The 23,678-nt window shown below is 39.3% G+C and overlaps 1 protein-coding gene across 2 annotated transcripts in view; it reads right to left on the minus strand.

Moving 5' to 3' along the window:
• Positions 1-1,099: 1,099 nt before the first annotated feature.
• The window catches only part of LOC121645918 (metabotropic glutamate receptor 5-like), a 54,512-nt gene continuing 31,933 nt past the window's right edge, over positions 1,100-23,678 (minus strand). Inside the window, exons 2-13 of one of the 2 annotated variants that reach the window (XM_041994701.1) lie at positions 17,304-17,539; positions 16,463-16,584; positions 12,443-12,567; positions 12,169-12,337; positions 11,565-11,691; positions 8,657-8,774; positions 8,316-8,502; positions 7,980-8,138; positions 7,480-7,605; positions 6,725-6,907; positions 6,226-6,392; positions 1,100-4,819 (exon numbers count right to left, since the gene is read on the minus strand). In XM_041994701.1, the coding sequence (XP_041850635.1) occupies positions 3,742-4,819; positions 6,226-6,392; positions 6,725-6,907; positions 7,480-7,605; positions 7,980-8,138; positions 8,316-8,502; positions 8,657-8,774; positions 11,565-11,691; positions 12,169-12,337; positions 12,443-12,567; positions 16,463-16,543 (2,520 nt within the window). In that variant the 5' untranslated portion in view covers positions 16,544-16,584; positions 17,304-17,539 and the 3' untranslated portion in view covers positions 1,100-3,741. Of the gene's footprint in view, positions 4,820-6,225; positions 6,393-6,724; positions 6,908-7,479; positions 7,606-7,979; positions 8,139-8,315; positions 8,503-8,656; positions 8,775-11,564; positions 11,692-12,168; positions 12,338-12,442; positions 12,568-16,462; positions 16,588-17,303; positions 17,540-23,678 lie in introns of both variants that reach the window. The other variant, XM_041994704.1, reaches the window with a different exon arrangement.

The following is a 23,678-nucleotide window of genomic DNA, read 5'->3' on the forward strand; positions in this document are numbered from 1 at the left end:
AATAAGCAGATGAAAATATCTGGTTGAAAGTATGTTAAAGCGCAGGGGATTATTGTTCCAATTTGTTAGAGTGTATTTATGAAAATAAGTCGGGTAAGAGCATTTGGAGAGGAAATCATCAGTGTAACAATAACAGAGCGTTTTGAAGGTCTGCTGGCAAAATACCTGCTTGTATTACTACTGCAGCTGGTCATTTCCACAAAGGGACGATTACTTTGCATTCGTCATGGGATGTTTAGAATAACCTAAGTTCACCTGCTGTAAAAATCCCACAACAGCTAAAGAGATTTGAATAATCTAATTTTGTCAAAACACTGGATTAACAACAAAGGATACTTTTCACATCCCAGTGATTTGGTGAATTTGTGTTAAGCTTACTATTCAGTACATTGTTTTCTAACTTTTAATGCCATCTTTCAATACAAATATTGCACTCTTGTGGTTCTGTGACATGACATTACTGTCCTACATGACTGATATCAAACAGCTATTAAGGACATACAAGCTGTTGGAGATTAAAATGGACTCCGATTTTTTTGATGAGGCAGCACATCACTGTCAAGCTTCACCCGAGAGGCTGTTACATGCAGCTGAAGTGCTGAAGCGAGCATTTTGTTAGTCTCTTAGCACATTGTGAATGCTGTCAGCAAAAGCAGCACATAAACCAGCTCCTCCAGTATAACATCCCAACAACGCAGGTGAGTTTTTGACAACAGTTTACAGATTATTAGAGTTGAGTGAGTGGCCGCGGCACCACCACCAACTTCATTTTCCACACACCACAACTGCACACAGTTTATCCCCTCAACTGTTTCACTGCAGCCGAGTCATCGGTAAATTGGACTCTTGAGTTCAGAGACTGAACCTGGAATATACAGTGAAAAATGAAAATAGAACTAGTTCCCAAACTGAGTAGATATCACTTTAGATAAGGAATTAGTCTTTTTTCTTAGTAATAATTAGTAAACATCTCCCTTTCATTAAATATACAGTAAATGTCCATGTCCACTGATCTACCAGACTAAAAAAGTAAGAAAAATGTATGAAAATGAATGTATGAAATGAAAAAACTAAAATGTATGATTTAAGAAACTGACAATATTGCTTTAACACTTAAAAAATATGGAATATCTATATAGAAAATATCCAAAACAATAGAAACAGTTTACATTGACATTTTTTTCTTTTTTATGAAATCACATATTACCCACAGCCTAGTAAACTAAACCCTCCTTAACCCTTTGGCACAATAATCATAATATCAATTATTATTATATTGTTGATTTACAAGACATCTGAATAGGAATGGTCACTCACACATTCAGCGTAGTAACACAGTTTCTCTAGTCGTAACACATATTAGTACTGTATGTTATAGCTCAAAAACTTTTTTCTTTTTTTCAGCTTTCTTGATATGTAAATAAATTTACTTTCATCTGAAACAAAACAGAACGGTCTTTGCATGCCCTTATTATTTACAGGATCGCTTTGTCTGAGTTTGTTGTTGCTGGCTACAGTAGAGCGCAATGTTAAACAAAAATCCGACCATGGACTGCATCTGCATCGGTCAGCTGCCGGATGCACATGCTGTGGAAAATATGGACATTGTGATGGACTACAATCCACAAGCAACATGTTGAAGCGCTGATTTCTGCTGTGATACATGCTGTCCAGTTTGTTTTTATGCAATGATGTAAATGTATCAGAAAACAAATCAAATGTAAAAAATCCATGTGTTGTGTATCACAACCTAACTCTTTGTTTTGTGTGCTTTCCTCTGGGGAGGGAGCTGACACAAAGTCAAGACCTCCTCTCTCAGAGGCATCTCTAAAATGGCATTCTTGGCACTTTATTTTATTTTTTTTTTTTTTACCCCATACGTCTCAGATAACTCAAGTGTTGGCACATGGAAATACATTCAATTTAAAACTACACTACATTAATTAGCCAAATGTGTTATTTCAGGTTTTTGGGATAATTTAAAGACAGATTGCTGTATTTCAAGAGTAAATTTGTTAACTATTTCCTGTAAACTAAACAATTATTTACTATTTCCATACACCTTTTAAAGAAACTAATGATCTCCACAGGAACGCTCACTCATGTTGTCTGCCAATCTGCAGAAGTATGACAAGGCCAAATCTGACCTTAAAGCAATGGACTTACAATCTGAAAATGATTGATTCCCTTTCCTGCTGAGAGCAAGGTCAGAATATTAATATCAGCCTTTTGCTTCTCCAGTCAATATAACAATTCTCCCAGCAGGCAGTTAGTTTAGGGAAAAAATAACTAAATAAATCTTTGTTCTTGGTCTAACTATGAGTAAGACAGCAAATTTTCCAAAACGGGAAGTATTAACTAAAAACAGTACAACATAAGGTCTGGGGGATTTCCATGTTGGTTTTTTACAAGGTTCTGCTTCATTTTGATTGGCTGTACTGGATGTCAGTCATCTCTAGCTGCTTTACAGCCTGGTGTTAGGAAACTAAGAGTCATGTGGCTTCATTTTAATCACTATATACACTAAACTCTATATGAAAAGATTGCCCAAAGTTCAATCTGAATTTCTTTGACTTTCTTTGAAAATAGAGGAAAAATTTAAAAACTCAACACACCTGTCCAACAGATGACCTTCACAGAGGCTGGAGGAGAGGCTGACTCTAATTAATCCCATTCGAAGAACTCTTTGATGTAACAGAGCTATTGTATCCTGCTGACATATTATATCAAGAAAATGTCATGACTGGGATCCAGCTAAGCCTGACAAAATGCATTGTTAAATGTCACACTCTAACAATAAGCTTTGAGGTCAGATTTCTTCCAATAAGCCACCTGAGTGAGATTTCAAAACGAAGATGTTTACGATAAAACAAGGTCAGGTCTTGTCAACCCTTCTTCTCCCTTTTTGTCAAGTTACAGACTGAAAGCTACAAAAGTTTTGGTCCCAACTACTTCAGGAATCATGTAGAAAATATACATTCAAATTTCTGAAGAAACTTGCTGGAAGAGTAGAAAATACTAAAAAAATGCAAGATAAAAGAAAGCTGCATGAGAAAGAAGGGTTGAGGACAGAAAGCCATGTCATGGGAGCAGACTGAAGATGAGCAAATGAAAAGATAACTTGTTATAAAGTTTTTCAGAGTAACATACTGCCCAAGTATGTCAACACTCCTCACACAAAGCACTTTTATCAGAAGCATATTGGATTTTATCACCAAGAAAAATCCATTACCTTTCTTATATTTACAGTTTTCCCTCACATTGTATTTGTATGGGTGTGCTCACACTTGATAGCTTCTGTGCAGATCTTACACAGATCTTGTACGAGTCTTCCGCTGTCATATTTTCCACTCATCACCTCTCTTTCATGAAAAATACAGCTGAAATACACTCGAGCTCACTAATGCACGCACACTATCTCTAATTAGTTGATAGTCGAGTCACCTTAAGGCCACTACCCCAATCTAAATTATACTGTTTCGACTTGATTTCTGCCAGTATTGATGCCAAATGGCCTCAGAGTTACAGTGGCCATCTTCAGTCCCCACATGTGAAAGACAGCACTGGCAACTGCTTATACTTGCGTCTCACTGCAAACATGTAAACACAAACACAGTTTGGTGTCTTCACCAACCAGCTCTCTAAATCTACTTTTCCTCAGGTTTTATTCCAAGCATGGATGAATAGATTTCACTGCATCCAATCTCTTTTTCTTCTCCGCTTACTCATTAAATTTCTGCCTCACAGTGAGGATGAACTCTGACTGTAGTTTCTGAGTGTCAGTCTAGTGTACCTGGGGGAAGGGGGAGATGGGGGAGGATGGGAAGGGACAGGGGGGACACACAAACCCATCTCTGAGATCTGGGAGCCGCTGCTGGATGTCAGAGAGTCACGGAAGGGTGATGGAGGAGTCAAAGCGATTAGTTCCTCTTCCATCTCCACCCTCCTCAGCGGGGAGTCTGGGAGGCAGGCAACCAGACCACCTCTCAACGGCGAGAGCGAGGGGGAGGTGTGGTGGTGAGGAGGAAGGGGGTAAGGAGAATGGGGGACAGGGTGAACAAGACAGCCACCCCGGTTGACCAAACTGGACTCAACAGGGGGGAGCGGTTGAACTTCAGCATATGTGGTGAGGGTCGGAGGCATCTGAAGCTCACGGGGTAGCAAATAGGGGTCAGTGGGATGAGGAGAAGGAGGTGTGTGCTTGTGTGTGATTGAGTGTGTTGGAGAGGAGGAGAGCATCATACTGTTGAGCTCGGAGATGTTGGCAGTGAAGCGGTTTACCACGCAACTGATCTGATCCATCAGTGAACTCTGTGCCTCTTGGGGAAGGTCATTCACATCAACCAAACGGCCATCGCTCCCGGTTGCTATGGAGCCACTGCTCGGAGGTCCACAACTGCTGCCACTGCCGCCGCTGCAAACACTACTGGAGTACTTTGGAATACAAGCCATCTGGGGCTCCTCCACTAAACTCGTTCCTATTCTCTGGCTGACAGTGCTGATTGGTGAAGGCGTCTGCGGCCGGTATGTAACACAGTAGTGCTCCTCCGCTTCCGAGAGCTCGTACAGGGTCTTGTCAGTGCTGCTGTCTGGATGAGTGGGCAAGGAGGACATGGAGGGGAGGGAAGCCAGAGGTACATGTGGCGGCAGGTCAGCCCCGCTGCAGTACCGTTCCTCAGAGGTTTTAGAGAAGGGCTTAATAACAGCAGTTTGATTGTTCTCCTTCTTCTTGATGTGGAAGGACAGCCGCTGCCACAGGTGGTTGCCACGTGAACTGCTGCGCTCCGTCTGTGCCCAAGATACTGATTTACCATTGGAGCTGCAAGAAGGTAAAAGAAAAGAGGGGTGTTAAGAGCTTGGAGGTAGATGAACAAATTCAGTATTCTGTTCATTATCATTCTAGGTCTACACACTTGCTCAGTAATGTCAGCTAATAAATAAAAACATTAAATCAGTTTGACTTTATACACTGAGTCATTTCATTAAGATAATTCCCAGTCTTAAGTCTAGTCTGGGCTTTTTTTTTATTTCACATTTTTATTCTTTCTCAAATTCACTTTCCATTGAGCAGTTTTTATCCACTTTTCTCTGCTTCACATCAGAGACAGAGATCTGTCCTTTGCTTCACCTCCATCCTTTTTGTCAGGTTAATTAGTGTGATTAATCTATAGTGGAACTCCTGATTAAACCTCAAACCACCATGACTGAGATGAACTTAAATCACCATGGAGACACACACCCACACGTGCGTAACGTTGTGTGATACTCAACACACATCCACACTCACAAGTCTGAGTATTGCTTGATTTGCATCTACAAATACACGGTGATGTGATATGTTGTATGTTGCACATATTAAATTTGTGTTTGACTGATCTTTGCTTACTTTTATTGTATTCAGCTCAGAGGCTGATTTTAATGTCTGGAGAAGGTGAACTGAGCCCTCTTCGGTAGTTCAAACATTTGGCTCAAACGTCAAACATTCATTCTTTGAAAAATGTCTTTTCCCTCTGGTCTGCTTGATTCATGTCTGTCTGTGTCTGTTCAGTCCACACAATGACAGCATTTCAAACACAACAGCTTCGAGCTGGGCACTAAAGAGATTGACAGCCCTGCCAATTACTACCACCCACTGAGGTCGACAGGACCAAAAGAGACATGGAAGGGAAGACAGAAATGAGGGGAACAAAGATGGAAACACTCCTGACACTTCTTAGGAAAACGTGATTGAATTCTTGCTTGCCAAGCAGCTTGAGTTGGAGGAACCTGCAGACAAATGAAAATGTGTGCCTGTGTTTTTTTCTCCTCCTTTTACTTTTTTTTAATCGGTTTCTTGTAACTGTACATGTAGATGACTGTGGATAGCTATGTATAGCTATGTCTTTTTTTCCCAATCAGCTCTTCATTTCTTTCTCTGTCTTTTTCACTTTTTATATTTCTCTTTCCACTCTCCCACTCCTCTGTACACTCTTCTTTTATGCCATGTCTCCATTAGGCAATTTTCAGAGGTTCATGTTGGGGTCAGAAGAACAGCCAAGCAGACTCAGGGGAATATGGAGAATCAATCTCTCAGAAAGTTGAAACACACACATACACAAACCATAAATACTCTCTAAGCGAGGCCATTATAGAAATGAAGCCTCTGACTGAAACGTTGCATTAACCGAGCCGACAATCCTCAAGGGGACACACAGTTGACAAACACACATTCACACACAGATATACCTGAGTGTTTCTCCAGTAGAGCCTCTGCGTTTCCACAGGTTAACCAGACTAGAAGAACGGCTGGCAGCAGAGGATGATTTGCCATCTCCCACATGCATGCGCACCACTGTGCTAGTGGTAAAGGCACTGCGCACATTACGCTCTGGTTTGGCCAGAATGATGTACACCTGATATGAAATAAAACATAATGTACGCTTCTTAAATAAGGTTGAAAAAAAAAGACTATTCTGCCTTTTCAATAACAATAAATGATGACAGGTTTATTAAAAGGCTGTTACACAGACAGTACAAATTGGGCTCAATTAAGCAAAAGGCATGACTAAAACAGTATAATAATGTCTTAATTATAAAGTATGTTAAAGGTTTGCCAATATGCAGTACAGATGAACATCTCAAAACTAATAAAAAAACATATTTGGTGACTTTCAGTCGAGTTTGTTAGCAAATATATTGATCAAAATAGTCAAAAGATGAAAGTGGATTTTAGTTTGAACATTACCTTGGGTACAAACATGCAGCACAGAGCCACGGTGGCACTGAGGCTGACACTGAAGCACATGGTGATAATTTTATAGTTGGAGCCGAAGTAGATGGGTACAAATGCCAGCCAGATGATACAAGTGGTGTACATGGTAAAAGCAATGTACTTAGCCTCATTGAAATTGGCTGGGACATTGCGGGTCTTGAAGAAAGAGGGAGACAGAGAGAAAAAGAAGGAAAAGCAATGGTAAATAATGTTACATTTCTTTATTTTCATTATTTGTTCTGTGTACTTAATAGAGGAAAATAAAGCAAATCCAGAGCAGTTAGATATTGATAACAAGCTCTCACTGTGCACTATAACGCCATCAACTGGTTTGTAGAGTACCAATTTGAAGGCTTAAGCTATCATTTTAACTTTTTTGTTGTTTTTGTAACAAATTAAATTATTCTACATTAAGTTTTTGCAATAAATAAAAAACAAAACAAAACAAATGGTAACAAATCAAGTGAGAGAAGTGTTTATTTTCTCCTGAATTTCTGCATATACTTCTTGCAAAATGTCACTTGCTTTTGGCCTCTAGGAAGGTGAAAGTTTATTTTTATAATATTTCTACATATTCTACATTTTAAAGCTTTGGATGGTTGTTAACCAATGATTCTGATATTTAATCAGATCTGAAGACGTGTTTAATGAAAAATTGCAAATACAACTAATTTTCTGATATCTACTTAATAATGATGACTGTAGTTACAAGGAAACAAAGATAATACCTTAAAGGCATAAAAGGTGCAGCTGAGGATGAGCAGGCCGTTGTATCCCAGGGGAGTAACCACACCAAGGTTAGTGGTGTTGCAAATGAGATTGACCTGCCGGATGCTGGGGTAGTCATGGATCACCTGTGTATGCAGGAGTGAAAACAACTCATCAACAGCTCAAAGCTTGGCAAAGCAAAGGCTACTAGAACAATTTCATTAATTTTTCAAGATAACAATGATGCAACAACAGAGGTGTTTGGGAAAGTAATGCAAATTAACTGACACTGCATCCTTAAAACTGCTAACTTCAGATGCGCAGCTTTAAATCTGTCAGCAAAGATTTCAATACTTACTAGCAATGTAACTGAACTAAATGCTATGGTGTCTGGATCAAGTTTTGGATATAGAGGTTAAAAGCTTTTTCAAGTTCAAACTTATTTAAGTTAACCCTAACCCAAACCCTTTCAAATAATTTTTTTATCTGGCACTGAACTTTAAACCATGCCACCGCTCACCTCAGGTGGCTCCATGAGGAAAAGAGCCACAATGATACCCAGCTGTAGCAATATGAGTAGGAAGGCAATGATAAGCTGAGCACAGGCTGACATGAAGCGAGGTTTCTTTGTACAGATCTTCTTCTTGCTTCCTGCCAGGATCCGAGCAATGCGGTTTGTCTGGGGTCAGACACCAAACATCGTTAAGACATACAGCATTTACTCAGTATAATGTGTCTATTTTCTAAACTTTTTCTGTTTGTATTTATACACCGCAGTCACTGAAAATATGCAGACATATCCCTGACACTTACTTAATTTCTAATGGGGTGTTCCCTGTCATCTTTCCTTACTTACCTTGGTGACAAGCGCAGAGTAGCTCATGGCAGGTGACAGGCCTATTCCCAGTCGTTGGAGATAACAATGGATGACATGAGGTTTTGCTATTAGACTAAAGGTACACAGGTAACCCAGGCAGATACCTGCCAGTATAATGTAGCACAGCTCTCTACTAGAGGATTTCACAACTGGGGTGTCCCGGAACCTAAACACACACATTTAAACAAAACACAGATCTGTAAATGAAATGAAGACATGAGCCCACTCAGATAAACAGATTCATTTTGTAATGCATATATAAGCCCATCCTTCTTTTCTCTTCATACAGTATTATACGTTTTCTGAGATAGATTTGTTACCGGATGAAAACTGCAGTGACAAAGAAGGTGGCCATCAGACCGAGGCAGGCAAAGACGACAGCTGCAATGGGTTCAGGGTCACCCCAACGCAGGTACTCCACTGGTATTAGGTTGCAGCCTGGAGATGAAGGAGGCAAAAATGAGACAAAGTATTTGCTGTGCCAAAATTAATCAAGTCCAGCAAGTGTATAGTAAGTTATTAACTTATGCTAAGGCTGCCACACGTTTGACATTTAACTGCATTTTTTCTTTGTGTTCTTTACCTCATTTCTCTTTTCACTCGTACACCCTTTAGTATCCAGTTTTGAATCAGTCTGGTTGACCTTGATGTTAAGACATTCCCAGTGTCCAGCAAGATTTGTCAGTGTTGCACAAAATTAACTGACATCAATTCAGGCTGTGTTGTTTTGTCTGCAGTTATAGTCCATACATTTTCACAGCTTGCATGTCTACTGGCTCTGGGTTAGTATAAATCAATTTATATAAAACCAGATTTACCTGGGGTTTTTATTACTGAGGCCATTTTGTGAAACTGGGACACAAATGAGTGAATGTGACTAATATATTCTATCTTTACCCAATACTATCAGAAATGAACATTCCACCAATTTTTCAGTATGGTTTTATCTACTGTTAGACTACAAATTAGGATTTTACTTTTTTTGTCCCACATCTGCTCGTCTGTGTTGCAACTTGCTTTTGCACGGCTGTTTCTTACAATAGTAGAAATATTCTTCTAAATTTTGCAGTCTGCTGGTTCATTCCTCTCCCTCCATTTGTGCCTCTGTGATACACCATTAATCATTCCGCCCTTTCTATACCCCCTTATATCTCCCTTATCTCTCCACATCCTCTTCCGTCCCACCTTGTTCCTTAATTCTCTCCCTCTATCTCTGTCTTCTTCACAGGCAAGAAGATAAAGTGTTGTTAATTAAAGGGCCAGTTCTAATTATGTTCCATCTTAATGCTGGAAGAAATCATCTAGCTGGTTGGTCTAGACATGCTGTAAAACCAAGGATGCACAAAGATTGTTTCTTCAACTTTCTGCCCCTGAACATTTTCACTTTCTTGATTTTTATTTTCTTTTGTTTCTTTCTCCAGACACAAACAAGCATCTGTTTGGACAGCAAAGCACATTACAAAGAGACAGAACAGACAGTCATTAAAAAGAAAATAAGTGTAGTAATTTAATCACTTTAACTGGGCCACCAAGGTTTATTAAATCACTGATGTGATTAGGTTTTGTGGCTTCAACAACAGGCTTTTTGCTGATAGAAGCTAAGAGAACGGCTACAAAGAAACACAGAGTGAAGTTCAGGCAGCAGCATTTTATAGACTTATATTGCTGAAAAGCTCACACATAATCTTTATAAATCATAATCTAAAATATGTGAGGCATTAAAAGTGCAGTATCTGTATAACAGTGGTACAGCTGTACATCGGATTTTATTTAAAGGCTATATAAAAATATATATCATACATATTTGCAGCTTCTGAACAATATTTTTTTTTAAATAGTGGTCTTTTCAACATTTAAGCACAGCCTCTTCTTTAAGAGTCAAGGATTACAGGACCCATCTTCCCTAGTCATAAGGGGTAAGGACCACCCACATGTATTTAGAGTTTAGCTCCAATTAACACTGCCTACATAAGTGTTGATGCAAGGCAGCAAATCCTGGATCAGTGTTCTTCCTTGTGGGCTTTCTCAGAGCCGTCAAAATTTATAGACTACATCAGCATTTTAATTCTCAATTAGTTCACAGAGCTTTCAAGAAATTGCTTTTAAGTCAACCTGGCACATTAAGGGAAGCGGGACCATTTGAAGAGTTTAGTCAATATAAAGTTTTGAGGCAAACTCCTTCAAACATTGTGAGACTCAAATTTCCCGATCAGTGCAGAGGCTCGAATCCCAAAGCTAATCCTTCCTTACTCTGCTCCTTTCCCTGTCCCTGGCTGCTGCTTATGTCAGAGCCTCTATTCATTTCTTGCTCTGTTCTTTCCATCCCTCTCACTTTTCACTTCATGCCTTTAGATCGCCTTTTTCTCTCTGTCTTTTTGTTTTTGCTTAATTGCTGTCTGAAAAACTGTCCTGTAGTTTTCTATGGGTTCACAGGTCTTTCAGCTCTCTCCCCTGTTAGTTGATTTTTACTCTATCTCATTTTTTTTCCCTCTGGCTTTCAATCAATTCTTCTGTTTGTCTCTCAGCCTTTCTGTCTCCTTTCTTTTGGGCTGAGGGAGCGAGATCAAAATGTCTGGTTGTCAAAGAGGGCTGGACAGTTTGTTTGATTATTACTGTTCCATATCACACCGCAGGGGGATTCACAGTACTTATTGTTGAAACACATGAGCAAAGTCTCACACATGAATTTGCACCCACAAACTAATACCCAGACGACTGCAATCATACCTACAATTCCTCCTTTTTTCTCTCCTGTCAGCTTTGTGTCTATCATTTTTACATTAGTTTACAGCCTGCTTTACTTCAAGGATGGTTTTGTCTCTGCTAGTGAGCCTTCATCTGAATTTTCAGTAGGGCTTCGATTCATGTTTTAATCATTGAGCTTGGTGAAAAGCTAGCAAGCAGAATAATGAGCAGCTGAGAGTACAACAAGGCAACATCCCATCACTTCCAATGCAGTAGAGGTGAAATAAATGTTTTTTCTGCAGCAGTATTGTTTCTGAATTGAAAATCAAAAGCTTTTTGAACGGGGAAGAGGGAAAGAGGTGTGGAGAGTAAAATGGAGGGATCTTACTATTATGTTGTGATAGTACACAGGTAAAAAGGCGAGAGCCCGCATCTCTTTATCACATGCATTCATGTGGGACTACTGAAGATCTTTGAGATTGCAGCTTCAGGTTATAAAAAAAACATGCTAGCAAATACAGAAACATACAAACATATACTTACCCGTAAGGCCATCATTAGGCCAGGAGCCCAGTTCACAGGCTCGACAGGTGTATTCGTCAAACACATATTCATTTTCTTTACAGGGAGTACATGTCCAGCAGCAGCTCACCTCACCTTTACGAATTACCTGAAAGGGACAGATTGAGCTCTTTTTATAAGTGCGTGCATCTTTGTTTATTTGGTTGCACTGACTTCAAATCAAGGCTGTTTGTCTGCATGCCAGCTCAAGCAGAAAATCTGATCCCTTTGAAATTTTGACTGGGAATGAGGATAACAGAGGATCAGGCAGTCAGAGGATACAAGTGTGGGCTAAAGGCTAAAGGGATCTGAGACATAGGCATGCAGAGCATTGCAAATAAATTGAATCAGTTTATATTAACAACTGAAATAAGTGTGAAACCCTTCTGCTAATATGGATGACATTTTTAAGCAAAGCAAAAGCTACAAATAATTTTCTTTATTTTGTTGTGAGTTTGATGAATAGTTAATTACTGCAAATTCATAAACGGGGCATTTTACATATGTCAACTATTGAAGCGTGTTAATATTTAAAAAAAATATATATATAAAAAACAATAAATCTTATTTGTTAATATCAGTTTACCTTAATCTGTCCTTTGTCACAGGGTTCACTGCAGACAGATTTGATGATGGCATCTTTGCTGGACCAGATTTCATCATCGTCTATCTTCAATCCACTGTTATCCCAACTACCAACATTAATGTAGTCGTAGTAGTCCTTTCCCATCTTTTTGAAGTTCATTATTTCATACCTGTTTCAAAAATGGCACACAAACAGTGCACACTTTACAATATATAGCTGTACATCTTCAAACTGACAGACCGAACCATCAGACATGTCTGGTAACAATGCCTACCTGCCAGGTGAGTCTCCATTTTCATCAAATAAGATTCCCTCCCCTGACACACCAGTGAAGTTGGTTTTCATTAGGAAATCCAGCAGCGTAGCACCATCTATAGGTCGCATGGCATCACAAAGGCCCTGAAAATACATTAACAATCAAGTTATTCTGAACAAAAATAGTATGAAAAACTGTTTACAAAATATTGTTTAATCTAAGTGTTCTCAGGTAAGGACTCAGTGGTAAATGATCATTCATACAGCAGACTGAACTAGCCTATAAATAATAAAATCTTTTTTTTTTATTAATCTTCAGCTTAATTCATTAAAGCATACTTAATCATCCAGGAAAGCTTCAACATCTAAACTTTAACCAAAACATCAGCAAACCACAACGTTTCAAGAAAAGTCAATCAGGCATTGAATGATTTATTGTTTCTTAATCCCATGACCTTCTAATTCAGTTATTGTAAAATCTTTGTAGATATCTTACTGAGTTTAGTCAGATCTAAACCCCTGACTATGATACATTTTATATCCATGTCAGAACACAAGAATTATGGTTAAGGTCTTTCCCACAAGGTTAAAACAAATGAATCGTGTCTACAGAAAGCAGCATCTGCTTTTGATAATGACTGCATTTAATAATGTACACCTACAGCATCAGTTAGGACACGCTACCTGTTAAAATAAAAAATTTAATTAAACATTTTAATTTAATGGGCAGGTGTGTCCAAGCTTTTTTACTGGCGCTGTGCTAAAGCTACAGAGGCTGTCTAGTGACATCAATAGAAAGAAAAAAAGAAAATCTTGTGACCACACCTTACTAATCCATGGCCACTAGATGATAGCTTGTGGCCACAGATTACTAATGAGTGGGATAGAGGTAATTAAGACACAGCCACGTGTTACTAATGCTAACTTCCCCAGTTTCTGGACATTGTTTTTATTTCAAAGTATGCACCTTCAGCATCTAAATTACGCCTCTCTCAGCTCAGGCTACTTTAGTGTGCTGTTGTGATCTGTGGTGAATCTGTTGTGCAGGATATCATTAATAGGGTGTATTATGATAGAAACACAGCATCATAAGTAGATACTGTTAGCAGGGCCAGTGCAGAGCACGCTGCACATCACTGCAGAAAAGGAATCAGGCAGCATAACATTAATTGTAGCATTAAAGGAAAAACACACTAGGTTTTGTTCAGAGAGAAGAAACTTCCTCATAGATATAGAATTTGGCAGAGAACAAACTAATCAGCAAAAGCAGATCGCAAGAAGACTGTTCAATGGTGACCTCAGAAGACAGTTATCATTCCTAAATTTCTTTTCAGGGAGCGGAAGCATGTGGGTGCAATGAATGACTCGTATAAAGTAAAATTTGTTGATTGAAAGGTTGAGATTTCTGGTAGTATCATCTGACAAACATAGGTGCATTTTTCATGAGTATAACTTTTCACTGAAATTGTTAAACAACATTGCAAGTATTACAATGAAAAGAAATTGTGTGTATACAGTTGAAACTCAAACAATTAGAATATCGCACAAAACTAATATATTATATAGACTCATTACATGGAAAGCAAGATATTTCAAGCATTTATTTGTTATAATTTAGATGATTATGGCTTACAGCTTGTGAAAATCAAAATCTCAGAAAATTAGAATATTACATGAAATCAATAAAAAGGACTTTGAAAACAGAAATGTTGACCATCTGAAGAGTATAGTCATTGTTACGTCCCGTTATAAGGGTACGAGTGGGACGTAACACAAGAGACAGAAGCAGACAGTTGTGAAGGTGGAAAACGTCATTTTATTGTTGAGGAATAAAATTAAAGGGGATAAAACAGGAAGTTAACGTAACTCCAAGTGTTGGGGTTAGCGGAACTGCTGAAAGAAACAGACAAAAGTTAAATCAGAAACTATACACACCAAGTAAACCATCTAAAATTAAACAAACAAAAGGGTGCTCTTATCTTGGCGTGATAACTTAATAGCAAAAGGCAGCAGTCCCATTAAACTAAATGTGAGCAATTCAGAACACATAACCTAAACCTAGCCCAACACAAAACCCAAACTTTAACTCAGTGTGAAAATAGGACAGAACACACACCAATGGGTAGCGCTGCTCAAAACCCAGCCTGCGCCTTAAACGTTCCCCACAGGGAAAACACAGAGGTAAGCCAAACCTTCGATGACTATTTTACCGTCCCCAACTAGGGACAACAATCCAGCAGGAGCCATCCTGCTACATACATCAAATAGTCCCACAAACAAAAGGCTACCTATTAGCACAGCTGGCACACAACCAGCAACACCACCATAACGCTACCATACGTCTGCCCGGATGGTCTAAAGTGAGGGGAAGCAGCACACGCAGTCTAACTTCACCCTCCGAAGGTGAGGGGAAGCAGCCCACATGGCCCAGCCTCTCACTCCGAATGTGAGGGGAGACAGGCCACACAGTCCTGTCTCTCCCTCCAAATGTGAGGGGAAGCCACCCGCATGGCCCGGCCTCTCCCTCCTGAATGATCCCTGCAGCTGTCCTTTATTTCATGGACTCCTCTGAGCTGGAAGGTGATTGGCTGGTTGTAGAGCCAATCAGCAGGAGGGAGAGTGGGAGGCACCGAAATCAGCCAGTCCAAGGAGGGATCAGGACCCGGCCTTTGCAATTTCAACGAGCCCCAGCTGTTTGCTATAATCATTAGCCGGATTACGACCCTGGGGTCGTAACAGTCATGCATATGAACTCTGTACTTGGTTTGAGCCTCTTTTGGATGAATTGCTGCCTCAGTGTGGCGTGGCATGGATGGTATCAGCCTGTGGCTCTGCTGGGGTGTAATGTAGACCAGGATGCTTCAATAGCGGCCTTCAACACCTCTGCATTGCTCGATCTCATGTGTCTCATCTTTCTCTTGGCAATGTCTCACAGATTTTCTATGGGGTTCAGGTCAGGAGAGTTTACTGGCCAATCAAGCACAGTAATCTCTTGATCATTGAATCAGGTTTTGGTTCTTTTGGCAGTGTGAGCAGGTGCCAAGTCCTGCTGGAAAATAAAGTCAGCGTCTCCAACAAGCTTTTCTGCTGAAGGAAGCATGAAGTGCTCTAAAATCTCCTGGTAGACGGCTGCGTTGACTCTGAATTTAAGCACAGTGGACCAACACCAGCAGATGACATGGCTCGTAAATCAACACAGACTGTGGAAACTTCACGCTGCACTTTAGGTGTCTTGGATTGTTGCGTCTCCATTCTTCCTCCAGACTCTGGACCCTGATTTCCAAATGAGATGCAAATTTTGCTCATCAGAAAAGAGCACTTTGAACAGACCAGTTCATTTTTTACTTTAGCCCAGGTACGATGCTTCTGACATTGTGTTTAGTTCAGGAGCGGCTTGACAAGAGGAATATGACATTTGAAGTCCATGTCCAGGCTCCGTCTGTGTGTGGTGGCTCTGGAAGCACTAACTCCAGCCTCAGTCCACTCCTTGTGAAGCTCCCTCACATTTTTGAATGGCTTTTTCTTGACCATCCTCTCCAAGCTGCAGTCATCCCTGCTGGTTGTTCCACCTTTTTCTTCCACACTTTTCCCTCCCACTCAACTTTTTATTGATGTGCTTTGATGCAGCTCTTTGAGAGCATCCAACTTCTTTTGCAATTACTTTTTGAGGTTTTCCCTCCTTGAGGAGGGTGTCAGTGATGGTTTTCTGCACAACTGTCAGATCAGCAACCTTCCCCATGATTGTGAATTTTATTGAAATAGACTGAGAGACCATTTAAATGCTCTGGAGCCCTTTGCAAGTGTTTTGGAATAATTAGTTGATTAGAGTGTGGCACTTGGAGACTACAAATGAAGCTGGCCTAAACACCTGTAGACTGTATGAACAACTACAGAGGTACAGTACTGGCTTAAAAAGGATTTTTTTCTGCATCTACAATATATAGATAAACTACATGTGCCCGTTTTCCCCACTTTAAATCCCTTCATGCTTATTGCTTAATTTTATTGCAGTTAACCCTTCTATTTATGTTGGACCTACCTGATAACCTGGGCAGAGTGACCGTTGCATGTTATGCAGGCCATATGCCATTGAATAGATGGCATTTATGACAAAGCCCATCTTGGTGTCCTGTGCATACTGCTTCCGAAGGGACTCCCGTTCTGCTTATGTAGAGTTAGGAGGAAGTGAGAATTGGGTTGGTGAGCAGGGATGGAAGAAAAAATGGTTAGTACAAAATTAGAGAAACTCAACTTACAAAAGAAAGAAAGAAAAAAAACAACGAAAAGTTCTCTATTCTTTCTAACATCAAAGACTGCTATCTTTCCTTTTGCTCATCAGTTACTTCCAACCTCTACATCTCACTTCTTTTTTTTTTTATGTGTTCTGTTCATTTGTATTTCGTGTCCCATTTCATTAGAATACATGAGACATGACTCTCTTTGATGCTGCACTCAAACACTGTTTTGCCTTTGAATGGAAAGAATTAATTGGAGAGAGAAAGGAAGAGGACTGAATGCAATGAGCAAAATAAAGGGTGTGCTCTCCAGATGAACTGGAAAGCTGTGTGCATCCATATGGTCTGTTTGTAGGTGTGTGGGTGTGTGTTCAGCCTGTCTGTTGGTAAAATATTTGCATTAATAATGGTCATTAAGAAAGCCAATCAATGAAAATGCAGACTGGTACCATAGTCTGTTATGCTGACCTAAAACAATGATTCCTCTTGCTTTTTTATATAAGCCAGTGCAGAACAGTAGAGCTCCAATTTTCAGGCATTATCCCAGTGACTCTCAGGACAGCAATAAAGCCACCAAATGTAGCTGTCATGATAAAAAAAAAAACTGTTTAACTCCCAAGTATTTTCATTTTTGTGTGCACTTACTGCTACAAGTGTGGTTGTACTTGTTGCTCTCCTGGGGGTGGCCTTTCAGTCGACAGTGAAAACGATGTTGCCAGAACTCTGGAAACCAAGGGTTCCTGTGGTTGTTTTCAGGACGGAGTTTCAGGTAGTAATCATCAAACCATTTCACATCAGCTGACTGGAGCTTAATGGTAATACCCCCGGCCGCTTCTTTGACATAGCCGTCGGTCACATCATACCTGTCTGCCCATCCGTCACTGCAGAAGAAAACATGCAAAGGACAGAAGACTTGATTTAAACACCTAAATGGACAAATTCAGTTTATCTTTGTTGGTAATTTCTCCAGCTGGCAAATATAAACTATGTTGGGTGAGGTATATCAAGTATATTTCTATAGTTTTGACAGCATATCTGAATCTAAATTAATTAAAACCAAATATGTGAGACTCCAGTTCATCGTCGGCTTAGAGCAGAGCTGGACCAGCCTGACTAGGTTATAATTAACACTGTTTATTCTGTCATTTGCAACCAGTGGACAACAAACTGCAGAAAACAGAAAATGTCTAGACTGACATGGTTTGGTATCATTTAACCCTGCAAACAAGAAAAAAAAATGTCTAAAAAACTTTAATTGAAACAACTGATTCAGAACCAAAGTATTGGAGAAAGAGGAGAAAATATAATAAAAGAGGTTCTTTTGTTTTGCTTTGTGGTGATGTGAATATAGCAGATGAATAGGAAAAAATTAAGCACCCATTAAAAATCAGTGTGAAGTTGGCCTGCAGCTCCTTCTTGGTAAATTTTAATATGTTTGGTTAATTAATGATTTGAGTGAGAGGGGCCAATTACATAAGATTTTTCTTCTTTCTGTACCTTTTCATTAAAATGATTTATGTTTGTAATGGTTTTGTTTGGTTAAAAAATTAAATAAATGTACAAAAAATATATATATATAACTCCATATTCCAATGCCAATTCCCATGCCCCTCCTTCCATTGAGCTCACTCTTTTTTAAATAAATGGCTGCCAGGAACTTGACAGACTTCCAATGACTACAGGGACTATGGAAACAATATTATATTATTACACACAGCAAGACTGGGAAAAAAAAGATTCTGCCACAAAAAGATGTAACGCACAATTAAACACAGACAAAACAAACAGAAAAATATAGTCCAACAGACCTAAATATGGAAGTGGAAAGGCTTTGTAGCTTTCAGGAATTTCCAGGGTATTTTCCTTTTAAAAAGTTTGCAAATATACTTTTAATAGAACAGTAGTGATGTATGTATGCTCACAATCAATGGTATAATATAAACTAAAATCATGTGATTGTTTTGTTAGGTGACAACTAATGATCTTTTGCAATTCCTGCCATTGTATGTTTGGGTTTGTAACTGGAGGGATGTAAACAGCCCATGATCTGTCAGCATAGACTACGGTCTGCCAAAGGCAAAGTCCCTGAAGATGTGGATGCAGTCACTGCTGCAGCAACCTTGCCATGGAGTGGGATCAAAACGAGTCTGGAGTAGGTCTAGCTTCAGATTCAAGCTAGTTTAGATTAAAATCTCACTTTCTGGTGAGGTACCTTTATCTGTCTGTGTCAGGCCCTCCACTTGTTATAATACTGAATCCCATTACAAGGGCTGGTCAGAGGATCTCTGAGATGGTTTTAGGTTCAGCTGCACGTAATCCAAAACCTTGCACTATCGTTTCCAATGTTGAATGTTATGCTTCAGTAACCAGAAAAACAGTGAAGTGCAATAAAATGTAGCAAAAAACTAAGTACTTTCAGCTTCTATGTTACCAAAGAAATTTTTTTTTTTATTATTTATTTTCTTCTGTTCGTTTTCAATTCCAAATCGAATGAGATATGCAAGCAAACAATGACAAATACTCAATAAACCATCTCAGCAACAACAGTTTTTACTTGAATTTAATAATTAAGTCAAAATCAGGCTACTGTGGGCCATTTATAAGATTTGTCCAATTAAGTTTAAAACTGGACACATGTAAGAGACATTTACATGTTGAGACAGCTCCAGTTTCTTCACAGGGACAAACAAAGAAATGATAAACAGAAAGACAAGGAAAGCAAATGGGAGAGATAAAACCAGAAATAGCAAAACAGTCAGACAGACTGTGAAAAAGCAGACACAGGGAGTTAGAGGTGTGGGAGGGAACTCTTACATCATTATGGGCAATGTCCAAAATTCATCATATCACTGAGAAATGGGCATGACTACTATGCAGACACTGCTGGCAGCCAGCTGCTGAGCTGATCTAGGTCAAAGTGAGTCTTTCAGCTGCAGCTCATGCAGCCATGCCCTGTCAGACACTAGCAAGACAAATATAACTACTATCAAAGCATAGAGCCATATTACTATAGTTTGCCATTTTTAGAGTCCACATTTTTAGTTTCCTGTTCCTACAGAAAGAACAGATGGCAAAGTGATTGTGTGTGTGTGTGTGTGTGTGTGTGTGTGTGTGTGTGTGTGTGTGTGTGTGTGTGTGTGTGTGTGTGTGTGTGTGTGTGTGTGTGTGTGTGTGTGTTTTAGTGTGAGAGAGAGAGAGAGAGAGAGAGAGAGAGTGCAATAAATAAAGGGAAGTGAATGACAAATCTTCTCTTGTTCTTTCCCAAATGTTGCCAACATGCCTCAAGCAACACAATAATCCTTAACTCTTCTATTTCTTTCTGCTACTTTGCTTCTTTATTTCTATCTTTTGTATTTTTTTCTGTTTCGCCTATTTGTCTGTCTTTCCTCCTTTTCCTTTTTCTATCTTTCTCGGAGCCTCCAGAGTACAAAACTCAATTTCTCCTACAGCAATCCTTGCAGCCTCTGTCTGATTGGAGATCCAATGTGTTTGTGTAAGTGTCTGTGTGTGTCTGTGTGTGTGCATATAAGCCATCTTCTCTGCTTGCTACTGAGTTTTTTCTGCCTTTTTCCTCTTCTTACTTATTGAAGTTGTCACCCAGTGTCTCGGAGCTGTGGTCATAAATCACAATGGAAGCAGTGCTATTCATTACCTGCAACCATCCAAATAAATGTGTATAGTGGTCTAATGTCTGAAAATGAATGGTATCATATTTGCATGGTGGGAGACATCTGGGAGCTGATGGGAACATGAGCATGTTGCTGAAGGTCATTTGGCTTGTATAAATGTTGTATTGATAATGTTTCACTCAGACATGAAATACAAAAATGACAATAATGCTGGGCAATATCTATATTTCCTCAATTGGATGTTTGATTTAAAACCATGCAGCTGTAAAATAAGCCTCATTGATTATAAACAACAGTTAGTGGAGCTTGAAATAGTTTTGGGGCTACCTACTGTAACTTCTAGGGTCATTTCATGGCTTAATGCTGATCCCATTGTAGCTAACTTAACTCAAAGTCACATGCAGAGGCTTGGTTGAAATAAGTCCAAGTTTTGGCTTATTCTGGATTAAACTAAACCAATTGCAAGAATGATAATTAGAGCTAATCTAAGACTAAGTTGATTCTTAAACTAATCCTTTAAAGGGGAAAGTTTAACTTCTGCTTAGAAACATTTGCTCAGGAGTTTGAACTATATGAATTATTTAAATTCAGACCAATATGCACCATAGAGGCCGGTGACTGCAACCGCTGCTGTCAGACAGCTAGAATTCACAGATTTATTTTGATGAAATAACTTTTCCAGACCACTTTTTTATGTAGAAAGAAAATTCTTTAAAGCTGATATCTCAGCTTGAGCAATAAGGACCTGCACTCAGAGACGTTTTCACTATACAGCACTTCAGTTAGAAAGCATTCAGATATGGAAGGTATTGTTTGTTTATGATTGCTTTCTATTAATATTTTTTCCTGTGTACAAAATAAAAACTGCTTGACTAGTGAGTTAACCAGGGTCTGTTTTAAATGTAGTTTGTAGTCACTAAAACTCATGAGTATTTTAATTAAAAAGAAAAATATTTTTACTTTTCATATTATCTATTACACAGCTGTTTCATTCGTGTTTCTCTCCTGCGTCATGGCTCTCTGTTCCAACTTCATTTTCAATTTAACGTGCAGAATTATTTCCATTTCATGTTCCTCCTTCAGATATTTAATTTTTTTTTTCATGAAATTTTTATGGCTAATTTCTGGTCATCTTTTCTGGTCTCTCTGTGATGGTGATGTTGCAGGAATGGAGGGAACACATTTACTTTGAGCTGCATCTTGTTACCTGTTTAAATTCCTTTCCTCTGGGAAATGGTCTGCATTGTTAGATGTACAAATAAATCAATTCCTAAAAATCTATATTGTAAAATACTGCTACTACTACTACTAATCACAATAAGATTCTTATTATTATCATCAATAGCTTTCTTCTGATTTCTGCTGTTCATTTGTTTAACAGGTTCAGGTTCTTCCAAAAGGTTTACACAGGCAGGTCAAATCTGATGGAGGTGATGTCAGAGATAATATGAGAAGTGTGGAATAGATATTAGTGGCTTAAATGAAGTTGGCACAACTTGTTTAAATAACATCTTTTCATAATTGCTTTCAATTACTTCTTTTTACCTCTGCCATTGTTCATCAACACCGGGGCCCCACAAGGGTGTGTTCTGAGCCCCCTGCTCTACACTCTGTTTACCCACGACTGCTCTGCCACCTCCTCGTCTAATCTCATTGTCAAGTTCGCTGATGACACCACAGTGCTCGGTCTTATCACCAATGATAATGAAATATATTACAGGACTGAAGTGCAACATCTGGTGTCTTGGTGCCATAATAACAACTTGGCTCAAAATACCAAAAAGACCAAAGAGATAGTCGTGGATTTCCGCAGGAAAGGACCCAATGACCACCAATCTCTCTTCATTGGCACAGATGTGGTGGAGAGGGTGAGCAGTTTTAAGTTCCTGGGGGTGACAGTGACTGAGGACTTGTCTTGGGGCACATTGCCTCAGCCGTGGGAAACTATCTAAGGAAGCTGAGGAGTGCTCATATTCCCAGACGCCTGACGGTGAACTTTTACAACTGTGCCATCTGTAGTGTGCTGACATACGGATTTCTAGGGTGGTTCTCCAGCTGCACTAAGGCTGACCAGCAGGCACTTCAGCAGGTGGTGAAAACAGCAGGGAGAATCATTGGGACGACTCTCCCAGAGATCAGCACCATCTATCCCACTCGCTGTTTGAGAAGAGTGCGTAACATCCTGCGGGACTAGCACCACCCTGCTCATCACCTTTTTCACCTGCTGCCCTCAGGGAGAAGGTACAGGGCCATAAAGGCCAGAACATCCAGACTGGACAACAGCCTGTATCCTCAGGCTGTGAGATTACTAAACACTGCCCCCCTCCCCTTTCTGCCCCCCTCTCATGGACAATAACCACACCCATCATCAATAGCACTGAACTGGTTTTGCATTGCTGCATAATGTCACTATTCTCATGTATTTGCCTGAATGTCCCTGCTCTCAAATGCACTGTATCAACAACATGCCCTTATGCTGCTGCCAATACTGTTGCTGTACTGATGTCATACTGTGCTAAATGTTTACACTAGGGTATTTATGGGTTATTTAGGTATTTCACTTTATCAGCTATGCATGTGGATGCTCCAAACGTAATTTCGTTGTTCTTCTGTGACAATGACAATAAATACTTGAATTATTGCATCTTGAATTATTTTCAGATTCACACCAGAACATGATCTTTTTGACTCCATTATAGTTTTTTTTCATCACCAGGTTTACTGAGCTTAATCCAGACTAACTTAAACAACCTTAAACCATGATTAGGAAAGTGACTTATGTGCCGGTTTCAACTAGTACAGATTAAAGCCCAGTTGTGGCTTACTCTTAGCCCTGTCTTTGAAACCGGCCCCTGGAGTCTTTGCTTCTGGTGTTGATTGATCTTCCAGTAGCTCCACTGAGGTAATAAATAATAAAAATTTGGATATTTCTTGTGAGAATTTGATGTGTTCAGCACATGGTAGTGCAGAACTTATGAGACACCATGGATGGAAAAGCGAGGTGAGAAGAAAAAGAAAATTATGAAAGAAAAAAAATAAACACAAAAAAATCGATGGCAGGCAGAGGCAGCAAAAACAGAGAAGTTAAAAATCAATGACATCAATCATTAATCAGCACACTCTCATCTCATCACATCAATAGGTTTTTTTTTTCCAGACAAAGGTTTTTCTCTCCCTCAGTATCTTTCACTCTCATTAACACCTTCATCTTTTCCTTGAGCTGCTTCACTTTCTGTCTCTATTCTCCTCTTCTTATTCATCCTTGAACATTTTCAAATTTCACACCATCTTTCTGCAATTATGCTTATTGCTTTTCAGGGATGATGTTGATAATTTATAGAGTGGCTTTTAAAGTTTTTCTTTATTTCCAAAAAATAAAGCAAATTCCCTG

This window comes from Melanotaenia boesemani, chromosome 9 (genome assembly GCF_017639745.1).
Source record: "Melanotaenia boesemani isolate fMelBoe1 chromosome 9, fMelBoe1.pri, whole genome shotgun sequence".
Taxonomy (NCBI): Eukaryota; Metazoa; Chordata; class Actinopteri; order Atheriniformes; family Melanotaeniidae; genus Melanotaenia; species Melanotaenia boesemani.